The following is a 12463-nucleotide window of genomic DNA, read 5'->3' as shown; positions in this document are numbered from 1 at the left end:
TTCCCAGAATATACAGAGGTTGGAAGGCCGTCATCCTCTTCTTCCTGAAATCTGTCACCATCTCTCTGGTCTTGCTGATGTTCAGCTGCAGGTGATTCTGTCCAGTCCACAAAGTTCACAAAGTTGTCTACCAGTGCCCTGTACTCCTCCTCCTGTCCTTCACTTACACACCCAACAACAGCCGAGTCGTTAGAAAACTTTTGCAGGTGACACGACTCAGTGTTGTACTGAAAGTCAGTGGTGTATAAGATGAACAGGAAAGGAGACAGTACAGTCCCCTGTGGAGCTCCTGTATCACTAACCACCACATCAGACAGAACACTGCCCATTAGGACAAACTGTGGCCTGCCTGTCAGGCAGACAGTAATACAGGAGATCATTGTGTCGTCTACTCCCATCACCCGCAGCTTATCCCCCAGTAGCAGTGGCTGAATGGTCTTAAAAGCACTAGAGAAATCAAAGAATGTGATTCTCACAGTACCTCCTCCACCATACAGGTGTAAATGGGCTCGTTGCAGCAGGTAGATGACAGCATCATCAACTCCCAAGTGGGGCTGGTAAGCAAATTGCAGAGGGTCTAGCAGGGCTCTCACCTTCGGCCTCAGGTTGACCAAAACTAGTCTCTCCAGCACCTTCATGACGTAAGATGTGAGGGCCACTGGTCAATAGTCATTGAGGTCTGATGGTGTCGACTTCTTTGGAACAGGAATTAGGCAAGAAGTCTTCCAAAGCACTGCTATTCTCTCCTGACCAAGGTGCAGGTTGTAGAGGTGTTGTAGGACAGGAGACAGCTGGCTGACACATGTCTTCAGGATCCTGGGGCTGATACCGTCAGGGCCTGTAGCCTTATGCTGGTGGAGTCTCTCCAGCTGTCTCCTAACCTGGCCTGCAGTCACAGTCATGGGGGGGAGGCTACTGGTGTCTTCAGTGGAGGAGGTGGAGGTGGAGGAGGAGGTGAAGGTGGAGGAGGAGGAGGCAGAGGAGGAGGAGGTGGAGGTGGAAGTGGTTGGAGGAGGAAGAGGTGGAGGAGGAGAGGTGCTGCACAGGGGAGCTCACAGCAGGGGATTGAGGGGGGAGGGGAGGAAGCATTTGGGGCAGTGAGGGTGTGTGAGGGTCTGGAGGTGTCATGGAGACGACAGAAGGCTGTGAGCTGAACCTATTGAAGAATCTGTTCAGATCGTTTGCCCTCTCCAGGCTGCCTGATGACTGTCTGCCGCTCACCTTACACCCAGTGATCTGCTTCATACCAGTCCACACATCCCGTCACATTGTTCTGCTGGAGTTTGGCCTCCAGCTTCCCCCTGTAGGCGTCTTCACAGGTCCTCAGCATATGTTAAAGAAATGTATGAAATATTATCATAAGTGTTCTTTTCATGCATATAATCAAGAGTGTTTTTCCTCCAAAGAGTTGGTTCCAAAGTATGTGCCAGCATGTCATTTGACCCGTCCGGGGAAAGACTGATAAAGACGTCACCTCCCTAGATAAACTGGTTGAAGCTTGTTGAGTAAGACCACTGTGGCATTGTGGAAATCTTGAGTGGAAGATAAAACATGTATGTACCTGGTTAATGATTTTTCATGTAAGCTAATAAAAAGACATGGAGGGAGAGCGGACGACAGGAGAGATTTTGCAGAGGGACAAGCCAGGCAGAGCTTGTTGACTTCCTCTCTTCTCCGTGTCGACACGTAAAAAGTCTCTGGTCTCTGACTTGTGATTGAAAGGGGTTACTTTTGTATAGGAAGTAACCAGGAAGTCTCCAAGTGTTGTTTTGTCAAGACAACAGAAAATATTATTGACAGCATATCCCTGAGTTCATGCTGCACTCTCCTCAATTCTTCCCTGTTTCCAGACCTGAACGCCCTCTTCTTCTTGTTAAGAAGGGATTTCAGGTCATTGGTGATCCACGGCTTATTATTAGGGAAGCAGCTCACAGTCCGGGTTGGCATGGTGGTGTATTCACAGAACCTAATGTATTCTGTGATGCAGTCGGTCATGCTGTCCAGATCCTCTCCATGTGGCTCAACAAGTGCATCCCAGTCTGTCGACTCAAAGCAGTCCTTTAGTGCGTCAGCGGCCTCCTGAGTCCACCTCCTCACGCTCCTATTGTGGACAGGCTGCCGCTGAACAAGGGGAATATACTTAGGGGTCAGCAGAACCAGGTTGAGGTCAGATCTTCCGAGAGCGGGGAGGGCTGTGGGACTGTATGCATCCTTAGCATTTGCATACAACAGATCCAGTGTGATACAGTCTCTGGTGGGGCAGTAAACATACTGGTGAAATGTTGGAAGGGTTTTATCCAGTGAGACGTGATTAAAATCCCCAGTGATGACAATAAATGCGTTAGGATGCTGTATCTCCGTCCGTCTTGTTCCCCAGAGCCCTCACGTTTCCCATGACGATCGCCGGTACAGCCGGTCTGTGTCTCCTCCTCTTCACCCTCTGTTTCACTCCAGCTCTGCAGCCACGGCGTCTCCTCCGCAGCTCCTTCAGGACCTCAGGTCTGGCTCCTGGTAGCAGTACAGGTTCACACAGCGCAATCAGCTGTTCGCGTGTGTAAACAATGCGCTCAGTGATGCGCTCCTGACCCTCCGTTGCTAGGGTTAGCAAAACCATCACAAAAACAAAAACAACACAAAAAGTGCAGTAAAAGTTAAAAAAAAAAGAAAAAAAAGAAAGGTGTTCGTCCTCTCCCAGTCTCCGGAGAAGAGTCGCCAAAAGTTGAGCAAAAACCAGAACACAAACACAACAAAAACTTTTTAAAAACTTAAAAACTCTAGGGAGCTGCTGTTACCGGCTGCCACCTAGTACGGCGCCATAGCAACATAGCATAGCAACTTCTATACATTTCAAACATGTTATGAATAAAAACTACATGATAATAAGAGCTGAAAATTAAAAATGGCTGACTTCCTGTTGAGTTTAGGGTATTGGTCCAAGAACCTTTTTTTTTTTACGTCTGAATGTGTTTTATATGCTCACCGATTTTCATATTTTTATGTCACTCTTGGGGGAGGGACTGTAATTTAGAGGGTGCCAGCAGGGGGCCCTATCACTGTGAGTCAATATTGTTATGTAAAGGCTTCAGGCCCGAACTCTTACATGCATCAAAAATTTGGTGCAGATTGGGCAATGTTTGTTGAAATTACAGCAACTTCCTATTTCTTAACTTTGGCGCCACACGGTACAGTGAAAATTTCAAAGTTTTCAGTATTGTTGGTCAGACATATCTTAAGATGGTAGTGACTGATTTTGAAGTCGATCATGTTTAATCTGTAGGAGAAGTTTGTTAAAGTATGACACGTGCAAATCTCCAAAATGTAAAAAAATCGCCACTAAATTCAAAATGGCCGACTTCCTGTTGAGTTTACAATATGGCTCCAAGATGTTCTTTTGTTTGTGTGGAAAAATTCTACATGCCTAGCGATTTTGGTAAATGTACCTCATTCATAGCGCCCTGGCTGATTCTAGGGGGCGCTAGCGAATCGTTTTACCACGCCCCTATTTCTGAAAACAATGAAATACGTAAATTTTCACTTAGCTTGAATTTGTGTGAAGTTTGGGGAGTTTGATGAATATGATAAAGCTTCCAAAAAGGCAATTTATTTGCATGAGTAACAACAAAAAAATAATAATAATTCCTTCAATTTCAATTGGGCCTTCGCTGGCCCAACGTTCGTTGCTGCTCGGGCCCTAGATAAATAGTTTTTTCCGTTTTGTTTTACTTCAAAAAATAAAATAAAAATTACAACATGAAATCTAACTTGTTTTTTCGAGTTTTTTTATTTTTATTTAACGGATATGGATGAACGGAAGATACAAGGATTGACCCGGTATGTTATGGCCGTTTATACCTTTGTTTAATCCCATGAACGAGAAAAAATGGAAATACCATGGTTTTCCTTTTACTTTGTTTTGAACTATAAATATATTTGTTATGGATTATTTGTTTTGTAAAAAATAAATACCACCCACAGAAAGAGGGGGGATGCTTTATCTTTTTCTTGTTTGAACTTATTTTTGAAATATTATTGTTTGGGCCTTTTCACCTTTATAAGTCACTACAGCTGAAGATTGACAAGAAATGGAGAGGGAGATGGGCTGACATTCAGCAAAGGGCTGCCGGTGGGAGTCTTGACTTTTATCCTCTGTATATGGGGCACCCACTCTACCTCTAACCCCAACTTCAATTGGTTGTAGTTGAAGTGCCCAGTAGTGATGTCCAAATGAAGCTTCATGAAGCATTAGTTGTATTTGTTGAGCCCACTGGATGGAGCTCTTGGTTTAAAGAAAAATACTCAATGGATGGTGATTCAGTGTGTTTTCAACCCTTTGTTGAAAAGAGAGCTCCATGAAGTGGACTCAGAAGAAAAGGAAAATGCTTCATGAAGCTTCGTTGGACATCACTAGTGCCCAGATGTAAGCATGCTATTGAACACTATCAGCGAGAGCAAATGGAATGTGGACATAAAGGCCTGATTGACGTCACCTGAAGACATTTAGTGTTGGAGGCCTGTTTTATTTTTATTTTAGGCCTGCTTGTCATGCTGAAAGTATAATTTTGTTTTTGCATTATATATTTTGAATTTGATTTATGCTCTTGAAAGTATGTAAATGCTACGTATATATGTTGAATACATTTTTAAATGTATTGATTATCTTCTTGTTGATGGTAAATATCAGCTTGACCTGCATTAACCCCACACAATGAAAGGCAAATTACGGTGGAAACAGTCAAATAACAGTAACAGTAACAACTCTGTATACACAATATTTACTTGGATTAAACCATATAGAGATCTGTACTGCACCAAAAAAAGATAAATGCTATCTATCTATCTCATCTATTTGTCTGCTTTTTGGTATGGACATAGGGCTGGTTAGTCCCACCCCTTCCGGCAAAGCCCATGGGACCTCAACTCTGGAAAAAAAAATACATTGGTGTCTTTGGAAATGGAAAATTTATTTTCTGGTCCCAGTGATTATATGTCCTGGATTACACATATGATGTTTGTGGAATTAAATGATAATTTTTCATGTAAAGAGTTTGACATTTTATTGTAAGATTGTTCAGTGAAAGGCTCTGGATTAATTTCATGTCGCATATGTGACGTCATGCCATCACGCTTGAGTGCTGCTACTGCGTCATCTTTTATGGTTTTCTACCAAGATTGAGATCAAGATGCCAGTGTGTTTTGTGCCAGAATGTCAATAAGCTTTACTCCCTCTTGAGAAACCGACTTAGGATCACAATCACAAATCTGACACATTTGGTGACTCTGGCAACACTTGCATAAAGACCCTCTGGAACGCTTGTCACTAAGGCAACGGCTGATTATCTTGTGTGTTTCCCCCTTATTTTTTTCCTGTCGTATTCATGTGAGATATATGTATACTGTATGTGTGTTCTTCTGTGTGTTTTCTTCTTCTTTTGTACTTGTATGTTTTTTTCTTTCTTTAATTATTATTTCTCCTGTTGATGTAAACCTGGATAACTGGATGAAGTAGTTATTATTTGATCCGCAAGTCTCAGGACCAGGACTTTTCCTTGCCCCAGTTGCTCATGGGGGAATGTCGGTCTCTGTAATTCAAAGATTATGGCCTAGACCATCTTGAGATAACCTGTGTTGTGATTTGGCTCTATATAAATAAAAATTGACTTGACCAAACTGTGTTCAGAAGAAAATAGGAAAACTTATACTTACAGCAGTTAGTGACAGCAAAGCTGTTGGCCACCTCCAGGTTATCTATATGTGGAGTCAGTCTGAAATCTGCCATCCCAAACTGAACCATGCCAACTCTGAATGCACTGTATTCCTGATCTGCACCCCTGGGGAATAAACCACCTGAGACAGAGACATAGACAAGACCATGGTCAGAAAGTCAATACATGTATACAATATGTATATAAAATTTCATATTAGAGAGTTCACTGTAAATACATTTACTTTGTACACCATTATTAAGTAATATCACTTCATCTCTCGCTGTAAAGCATTTTAATTTACTGTAAAAGCAGGAAGTTGTGTGCTCCAACAATCGCCCGGTTACACTTCAACATACACCAAGGTCCAATGTAGACAAAATGCATGTCAATTTCTCCTGGGTGAAATGTGGACAGGCTGACATCATCACTCCCTGTCTTTGTCAGAGACATTAATGTGTTGAAAATCCCCAATTTTTATATAGTCAACTCACAATCAGCTCTAACATTCATCATGTTATCAGTGCTGAATAAGTGATCCCGACCCTAAAAAAAACTGTCATTAAACTGTGTTCTTTCCTAGACTTCATTACTATTTAATTACTTCATACTTTACCGCTGTGAGTACCTTAGGCTAGACTGCGTCTAACACAAGTAGCTTCTATGCAAAGACACCTGCAGCACCACCACAGATGCCAGCAACCAGCCGTACTCTGCGTGTGCAAGAAATAATTCTAATTACAGCTCTTTCAAGTTCTGGGCAGTAAAGAGGGCAAGCAACGGATATGTTTAAAGCATACCTGCTTAGTGCTAAAGTAACTGTGTACACTGTTCCACTTAAAGACAGTGACCATGGACCATCTCTGCTTGATGCTTCAAGCAGAGATGGGAAGCATGGCTGGCCAATTATGACTACACCATCTAGTACAGGCCAGGACTTGGGACTTGCCAAAGCCTTACTAGGTATGACCTTGACCCAGTGGCAGCAAACACAACAAGAGGATGAGGCAATGAGTGGTTCTAGTTCTGCAGCAATTTAATATAATTGAATAAATTGGAATATATCATTATTGTAATTGTGCATAGAACAATGAAAATCAGTTTAGTGGCTCTTCAGCATTGTGCAACACAATTTTAAGCAAACATGGGTAAGTAAAAAAGTTCCAGTAAGACATGTAATAAAGTTTCAATAAATAATAGTGGAGAAAAAGTAAGATCAATAAAAATACAAGGACAAGCAACAGCAATAAGAAAGTCACCTAAAACTCTACTGTGTTGAACAGCAGCATATGTTCAGTTCAGTCACTTCATGTGCAATATTTAAATGTTAGTAATGTGTAGTGAGTAGTGAATCAGTAGGATAACTTCACAGTGAGTATTTTTCAGTCTTTGGCAGTGGAGGATCCTTCTCTTTTCCTACAAAGCTCTTATTGGTAAGGCTCCATCGTATCTTAAAGAGCTCATAGTACCGTATTACCCGACTAGATCGCTGCACTCTGAGAACGCAGGGCTACTTGTCATTCCTAGAGTCTCCAAAAGTAGAATGGGAGGCAGAGGCTTCAGCTACCAAGCTCCTCTCCTGTGGGACCAACTCCCAAGTGTTATTTGGAATACAGACACTGTCCCCATATTTAAGAGTAAACTTAAAACTTTCCATTTTGATAAAGCTTACAGCTAGGGCTTACAAGCCCTTAGCAATGTTGTTATTTTTAAGCTGATTTTGTTCTGCTTAATGATGCTGCTATAGGCCTAGTCTGCCGGGGGATAATACTTTTCCAGATACTCTGAGCTTCTCTCCTCTCTGTCTGTATCATTCATGTCTCATCAATGAATGTTACTAATTCAACTTCTTCCCCGGAGTTGTTTGTGCTTTGTCGTCTCGCAGATCTCCGCTGATCGTGGTGGTGCCTGCTGCTGTGGTCCTGCATGACGCTTCCTGCTACTGTTATAATCTATAACCTTAGCTGTGCTTGTTTCTACTATTCTGCTGTATTAACTGCCAAAACATATAAGTCATATTCACATTACTATAGATATTATTATAGTTACTGGAAGTGTGTCTGTCTCTGTGTCTGTCTTTGTCTTTCTCTGTCCATCTTTTCTCTCTTTCTCTCTCCTTTTCTTCCTCCCCAACCGGTCAAGACGGATGGCCATCCTCCACAGAGCTGGGTCTGTCTGACGTTCCTGCCTGTAATAGGGAAGGTTTTCGTTGCCACCGTACTCTACGGGGGAATTGTTGGGTCTATGTTTATCATAGAGTGTGGTCTTTACCTAGTTTGTAAACTGTCCTGGGATAACTTTTGTTATGATTTGGCACTATAAATAGAATTGAATTGAATTGAATTGAATTGAATTGAGAGTGAACAGAGGTCACAGGTTGGGAAGTACAGATGATGCTGGGCCCTCCTTGTCTGGTGACAGATGTTAACAGATCATGTGAGGCCTTCCAAGATGGAAACTCTCCACCTCCTCCCCCTGTATGAAGAGGGCAGAGAGCTCTTTCCTCCTTTTTACATCTCTTTTTTAATTTTGGCATTTTTTTTCAAGCCTTTTATTACATAGGATAGACAATGAAAGGGTTGGGAGAGAGAGGGGGAGACGTGCAGCAAAGGGCTGCAGGTCGGAGTTGAACCTGCAGCCGCTTAGTCGAGGACCTTCAGCCTCTTTAAATGGGGCGACTGCTCTAATCACTTGTGGAATTGGTATTGTAGGCTGTCTCGTTTTTGTCTCTTATCAGTCCTACTATAGAGGAGCAAGCTGAGGACAGACCTCTGCAATGTTCTTGTGTTCAGGATCAGAGTTGAAGAGGTATGACCTCCAATCCTGACATTTTGTGGTCTGTTGCTCAGAAAGTCCATTTCACTCAGTTTTTTAGACCATTTTGTCAGATAATTGTGTTAAGTGCTAACTAAAATTAACAAACAGCATCCTTGATTATGTGTTCTGTTGTTCTAGCTATATATTGTTTATATACCGTATATTGAAATTTATTCATTTCAAGAGATGATTCTGTCAGTCCCTCCTCTCTCCCTTTTGTGTGAGTTTGTCTCCCTCTGTCTGTTTTTAGAATAGAATAGAATAGAATAGACTTTATTGATCCCACAGCGGGGAAATTCACGTGAGCAGTAGCTTACAACACAGACACAGACAACACAGACCCTTAGTTTACATAAGGTAAACAAAGATAATTAAAAATAAAATAGAAGATAAAAATAAAGAATAAGAATAGAAAATATACTATATACAATATACAACAATTTACACTATGTGTCATAAATATGAAGTGGAAAAACTACAGTGGATGGAAAATACTAAGTACAGATGTTACAAATATGCATTACAAAAGTGACTTGTGATGATGTGGAAGTGAATTGCACATGGGTGAATTGACAAAATAAACATAACAATCATTACAAATTATTATTGTGCAGTCTGACTGCGGTCGGGATGAACGACCTGCATGTGTCTCGCCTTTGTGTTTGTTTGCCCAGGTACGGGTAGGCGTGTTCCTTCCCAGCTGCAGCCTGTTACGCTAATCACCTGAGGAGTAAAAGAACCCAGAGCTGACAGGCATGCAGCGCCGGACCATTGTTATCCTTCCCTTGGTAAACTCTTCATCGGATTGGCTCCCGTTTCTCGTTCCTTCAGGTTTTGCGCTCCGTGTTGATTGTAATTTTGTTTATCAATTCAAGCACAATAATACAGACAGACATAAAACCTTACACAAACATAATGACAAAAAAGGGATTAATGAGTAAAACGTAACTAAATATAAGAATAACATAAACATAGAGAGTGACATGATACGATGAGTGACTGAAAACATATTCAATCAGATTTAAGGTGAGAAGTGAAATTATTTTTATACCCATAAAATGATGAAAGCAAACAAATGTCTAAGGGTAACTGATTCCAGTCTGAGGGAGCCCTAAACATAAAAGCTTTTTTACCAGATTGTTTATTAGTGTACTGGACTGTAAAAAGTGACTGAGCAGAGCTTCTGAGTGAATAGAAATTAGATGTTTAGGGAACAAAAAATTATTTGAGGCAATAGGGATAGTGAATAAATTAATATATTTAAGCAACAAAGTGTAAAAATAAATTTGACTAATTTTGTCTAAGGGAAGCCATCAGATTCTGTTAAACATAGTAAAATGATGGATAAAAAATTAACAACCTAAGATAAATCTACATAGCTTATTATAAACAATATTAAGCGGTTGGAGATCAGTTTTGTTAGCAGCTTGACTGCATAGTCAATGATAGGAAGGATGAGTTGTGAAACAAGTTGGTTTTTTTTACACTGGAGGGAAAGCAATGCCTGGAACGAAACAAAATACCCAAACCAAAATTAACTTTTTTAATGAGTGATCTATGTGATCAAGATGTTTGTAAGTATCAATTTTCTGAAGGATTTTACCATTACTGTAACTTAAAACCAAAGAGTAATCTTGGACTTTTATTTTGCTAAATAAAGTTGGTAAACAATTTTCTAGTTCTAGTAAACAAGGAAGAGGAAGGGGAGGGGGATATTTTGAAATAAATAAAGGTATTTAGGAAGGATTTTCATTTTTAGGATATATATCCTGCCAATCATTGATATTGGTGTACAGCGTTCTAGAGATCTCATCTCATCTCATCTTCATCCGCTTATCCGGGGTCGGGTCGCGGGGGCAGCAGCTTTAGCAGGGGACCCCAAACTTCCCTTTCCCTGGCCACATTAACCAGCTTTAACTGGGGGATCCCATGGCGTTCCCAGGCCAGCATGGAGATATAATCTCTCCACCTAGTCCTGGGTCTTCCCCCAGGCCACCTCCCAGCTGGACGTGCCTGCAACACCTCCCTAGGGAGGCGCCCAGGGGGCATCCTTACTAGATGCCCGAACCACCTCAACTGGCTCCTTTCAACGCAAAGGAGCAGCGGCTCTACTCCGAGTTCCTCACGGATGGCTGAACTTCTCACATTATCTCTAAGGGAGACTCCAGCCACCCTCCTGAGAAAACCCATTTTGGCCGCTTGTACCCGCGACCTCGTTCTTTCGGTCATGACCCAGCTTTCATGACCATAGGTGAGGGTAGGAACGAAGATTGACCGGTAGATCGAGAGCTTTGCCTTCCGGCTCAGCTCTCTTTTCGTCACAACGGTGCGGTAGGGAGACTGCAACACCGCCCCCGCTGCTCCGATTCTCCGGCCAAACTCACGCTCCATCGTCCCCTCACTCATGAACATGATCCCGAGGTACTTGAACCGAAGTACGTTCTAGAGATGAGATCGTAATTTCCTGCAATGAATCATAGTTTATTTGAGAAATCTTGTTCACCTCAGGGAATTTTATTATATCCTAATATATTAAATTATCTGTAGGGTTAAAAGGAGAGACATGAACACTGCCCTTTTGTTAGGATTCCGGTTCTGTCAGTCTCTTCCCTCTTTCTTTTGTGTGAGTTTGTCTCCCTCTCTCTGTTTCTCCCTGCTTGTGTTTTTCCCTTTGTGTTTGTCTGTTGTTGCTGGTAGGCGTGGTCCCGCCCAGCTGTGGCTCATCAGCTCGTCAGCACCGGAGAGATAAAAAGCCGGATGTGGCTCACATTCGGCGCCGGACCGTTTTCGCATTTACATGGTATCGTGTCTCTCTTGGTTGGCTCCCAATTACCCATACTTGTTTGTTACATCCGTGATGCTCTGTTTTTCCCTAACTGTTTCTTTGTTTCTTTTGTTTTAGTTTCCAGAGTTCCTGTTTTTCCACCACCCGTTCGTGTTTGTCTCCTGATCCCCATGTTTGTTCTTCGTCGTCTACACCCGGACCCCGTTCCTGTTTCCCCCGTTCCCTGGCCACTGTTTGTTTTTTGATTAAACGTCCGTTTAGTTCTTAGTCAGTGTCCGTGTCTGCATTTGGGTCCTGCTCCTCGCAGTTATTCCCTGCACCGTTCATGACACCTTTATCCTACCTGATTCATTAAGTGCCATCCTAGAAGATTTTGAATAACTAATTTTCTATTCAGATATTTTTTTCCAAAGGTTTCAATAAGATCTACTATAAGTGCTGGGACGGAACTATTTAATTTTTTTAGGGAACAGAATTACATCATCTGCAAAAAGCGCAATTTTATGTTCCACCTGGGCCTCCCAAATTCCATAAATATCTGTTCGGATCCTAATTGCTATTGCAAGTAGTTCTATAGAAAGAACCAACAGTAATGGGGATAAAGGGCGGCTTCCTTGTGGGAAACTTCTAGAGATATTAAAAGATTTAGAGACCACGAGGGGTGGAACAGTTTATTAAAAAATCCGTCCTGTTCGGTACGCTTGTACCGTTCGGTTTATGAGGTGCAGGTGTAAGCCTTCATGACCGCTGTCCTCTCTCGTATCCATCTCAGCACTACCGTCTCAGCGAGTCAAATATCGGCGCGCTGGGAGACTTTCTCCATACACTCCCTGTAGGCGCACGGCCACAACGCTACACACGCTCCAGCTACACTCTTCTTCGTGGGTTTCTGAATCCTCTTGGCAACGGCTCGCTAAGCCCCGCTCTGTTGTTTTCAATTGTTTCTGTCTGGTTAAATCACCATCGCAACATCTCTTTCTACTCTGAAGAAGGGTTGTCACAGAAAATCGCCAATTCAGGACAGAGAAGTTTTATTTCTGTCACTGTGTAGCCTGTGTTTACTCTGCAGCTATATCGGTATAAAGAGTATAAGTTGATAAGGCATTTTCAAAAAAATCATGCTACTCTGCAATTATGTTACATTAATTTTTGTCAGTCC

General features: G+C 42.1%; 1 protein-coding gene across 3 annotated transcripts in view; it reads right to left on the bottom strand.

Moving 5' to 3' along the window:
- Positions 1–12463, bottom strand: part of LOC310964331 (glutamate receptor 2-like) — a gene marked incomplete at its 3' end in the record, with an annotated part of 216023 nt that overhangs the window by 149757 nt on the left and 53803 nt on the right. For all 3 annotated transcript variants that reach the window (XM_083937417.1, XM_083937416.1, XM_083937415.1), the window contains exon 2: positions 5704–5844. In XM_083937417.1, the coding sequence (XP_083793543.1) occupies positions 5704–5844 (141 nt within the window). The remainder of the gene's footprint in view (positions 1–5703; positions 5845–12463) is intronic.

This window comes from Echiichthys vipera, assembly GCF_963691815.1.
Source record: "Echiichthys vipera genome assembly, chromosome: 2".
Taxonomy (NCBI): domain Eukaryota; kingdom Metazoa; phylum Chordata; class Actinopteri; order Perciformes; family Trachinidae; genus Echiichthys; species Echiichthys vipera.
This window is presented reverse-complemented; position numbering and strand designations above follow the sequence as displayed.